Source organism: Dipodomys ordii, unplaced genomic scaffold (genome assembly GCF_000151885.1).
Source record: "Dipodomys ordii isolate 6190 unplaced genomic scaffold, Dord_2.0 Scaffold179, whole genome shotgun sequence".
In the NCBI taxonomy this organism is placed as follows: Eukaryota; Metazoa; Chordata; class Mammalia; order Rodentia; family Heteromyidae; genus Dipodomys; species Dipodomys ordii.
The window spans coordinates 243441-245997 of record NW_012267395.1 but is presented as its reverse complement, the minus strand read 5'-3'; the positions used below and the strand labels follow the sequence as shown (position 1 = coordinate 245997).

The 2557-nt window shown below is 70.0% G+C and overlaps 1 protein-coding gene across 1 annotated transcript in view; it reads left to right on the top strand.

The window, feature by feature from the left end:
* The window catches only part of Mroh6 (maestro heat-like repeat family member 6), a 24935-nt gene that overhangs the window by 14532 nt on the left and 7846 nt on the right, over nt 1–2557 (top strand). Inside the window, exons 2-8 of the mRNA XM_013033832.1 lie at nt 222–374; nt 485–639; nt 1382–1499; nt 1678–1847; nt 1918–2055; nt 2141–2255; nt 2363–2506. Coding sequence (XP_012889286.1) covers nt 222–374; nt 485–639; nt 1382–1499; nt 1678–1847; nt 1918–2055; nt 2141–2255; nt 2363–2506 — 993 coding nt within the window. The remainder of the gene's footprint in view (nt 1–221; nt 375–484; nt 640–1381; nt 1500–1677; nt 1848–1917; nt 2056–2140; nt 2256–2362; nt 2507–2557) is intronic.

Genomic DNA, 2557 nt, shown 5'->3' with positions numbered 1-2557 from the left:
CCAGGGCTGGGGGAGGGGCTGGAGGGGGCTGGGGAGGGGGCCAGGGCTGGGGGAGGGGCTGGAGGGGGCTGTTGGGGTGCCAGGGGCTAGAGGAGGGATGGGAGAGTCAATGGGCTGTGAGCAGAGCAGGGACTTGGGGTTTTGCTGTACGGGATGGGAAGACAGGGGCTGGGGGCGGCAGGCTTGGGGAACCTCATACACCCCCCCCTACCCTGCCCTAGGCCCCCCAGGGCCCCTGGGAGGAAGGAGCCCTGGCGGACCTCGCAGTCTATACGGCCGCCTGTCTGGAAGAGGCTGGCTTTGCCGGGACCCAGGCGACGGCGCTCAGCCTGACCTCAGTCCTGGAGGCTCGTGGGCAGCGACTGGAGGACCAGGTCAGCCGCTGCCCGAACCCTGAGGGTCCCGGCCAGGGGGCAGGTGGGCTGCTGGCTGAGGGCCCCTTCCAGGGCGTGGGCCTGGTCACTGATGTCTTCCTCTCCCCCAGGTGCATGCCCTGGTGCGCGGACTGCTGGCACAAGTGCCCAGCCTGGCAGAGGGGAGGCCCCGGCGCGCAGCCCTGCGGGTGCTGAGTGCACTGGCCCTGGAGCACGCGCGGGACGTGGTGTGCGCACTGCTGCCGCGCTCACTGCCCCTGGACTGGTAACCCGCACGCACGCACGCACGCCATCCCTGCGGCTGCATGCGGCCCAGCCGCTTCCTTCCCCCTTCCCGCTTGGCTGTCAGACCTCCGGCTAGGAGCCAGGGAGCCCAATCCCTCCCCTCCCCTAGGCTAGCCCCGCCCCTCCCGGCCTCCCACCTCGCCTTGGGGTTGCCAAGAGACCAGCCTGGGCAGGGCAGGGCAGCTTTGGTGTTGGATGCTTTGGGCTCTGGTTAAATGTCCTAGAAGTTATCTTCGCTTTAATTCTCTACAGTGATTCCCCCCCCCCCCCCCCCGGGCCCTTTGCCCCAGGGCTTGCTAGTTGGCCATGAGCTTTTTTGCTCAAGACTAGTGCCCTACGGCTTGAGCCACAGCTCCATTTCTGGTGTTTTGGTTTTGGTTTCCTGGTGGCTAATTGGAGATAAGAGTTCCACAGACTTTCCTGTCCCGTCTGGCTTTGAACTGGATCCTCAGATCTCATAGGTGTGAGCCATGGGCTCCCCGCTGATGTTTTTAATGCCAGTTCTCTGACCCAGTTCTCTGGGTGCAGAGTGCCTTCCACGTGGACCCTGCTCTGTATCTGCCACCGTTGCCTCTGGTTTTCTGTGTGACTTGGGCCAGGGAAGCTCACAGTGTGGTTTACCTGTCCTTCCTCTTGTTAGTGTGTGGGGGCCGTCTTGGCTTCTCCCGGGCCCTGCAAGTGCTGTGCCTCACGCGGCCTGTGCGTCCCCTCTCTGCCCCCAGGGCGGCTGCTGAGCTGTGGCGCAGCCTAAGCCGGAATCAGCGCGTGAACGGGCCCGTGCTGGTGCAACTTCTGTGGGCGCTGAAGGGCGTGGCAGGGGCGGAGCCTGAGGCACTGGCGGTGAGTGGCGGGGCGGGGCCTGGGCGGGGCGGGGCCCCCGCCAGGGTGCCGGTGAGTCAGGCCTCAGGTTGGAGATGGCGGGCATGCGCATTAGTCGTGCACTCGCGGACTTGGTGGCTGCCCGCCGCTCCGGGGCCTCAGGCGGCACCAGGCACAGCTTTTTAACACCTGCCCCCAGGCCACGCGTGCCCTCGGGGAGATGCTGGCGGTGTCTGGCTGCGTGGGAGCCACGCGAGGCTTCTACCCACACCTGCTGCTGGCGCTGGTCACGCAGCTGCACGAGCTGGCCCGCGGCGCCCGCTCCCCGGACAGCCCGGGCCGCCGGGGACCGCCCCACAGCCACGCCAGGTGAGAGGCACCCCGGCGGCGGGGCTGCCCGGCCCGGCCGCAGGGCTCTGACCCGGCGCCGCCCCTCCAGCTGCACGGTGGAGGCCCTGAAGGCCCTGCTCGCGGGGGACGGGGCCCGCATGGTGGTCACCTGCATGGAGCAGGCCGGGGGCTGGCGGAGACTGGCGGGAGCACACACCCACCTGGAGGGCGTCCTGCTGCTGGCCAGGTGAGGGCCGCGAGCCGGGAAGGCCGGGGCGGCGGGGGCCGGGAGCAGCCCTGGGCGGAGGGCGACCTCTCCCTCGCCCACCCAGCGCCATGGTCGCCCACGCGGACCACCACCTTCGCGGCCTCTTCGCGGACCTGCTGCCCCGGCTGCGAAGCCCCGACAGCGCCCAGCGGCTCACAGCCATGGCCTTCTTCACCGGGGTGAGGCCCTCTCCCGGGAGCCGAGCGAGGGGTGTCCGTGTCCGGGACGCTGCGCGGGGCCGGCCTGCGGGGATCGGCGGCGTGCGCTGACTCGGTGTCCCCGCCAGCTGCTGCAGAGCTGGCCTACGGCGCGGCTCCTGCGGGCCGACCTCATCCTGGAGCGGCTTCGCGCGTGGCAGGGGGACCCGGAGCCCACCGTGCGCTGGCTGGGCCTGCTGGGCCTGGGCCACTTCGCCCTCAACCGCGGGAAGGTGTGGACGGGGCCGGGTGGGGTGGGGCCGGGGTGGAGAGGGGCGGGGCGG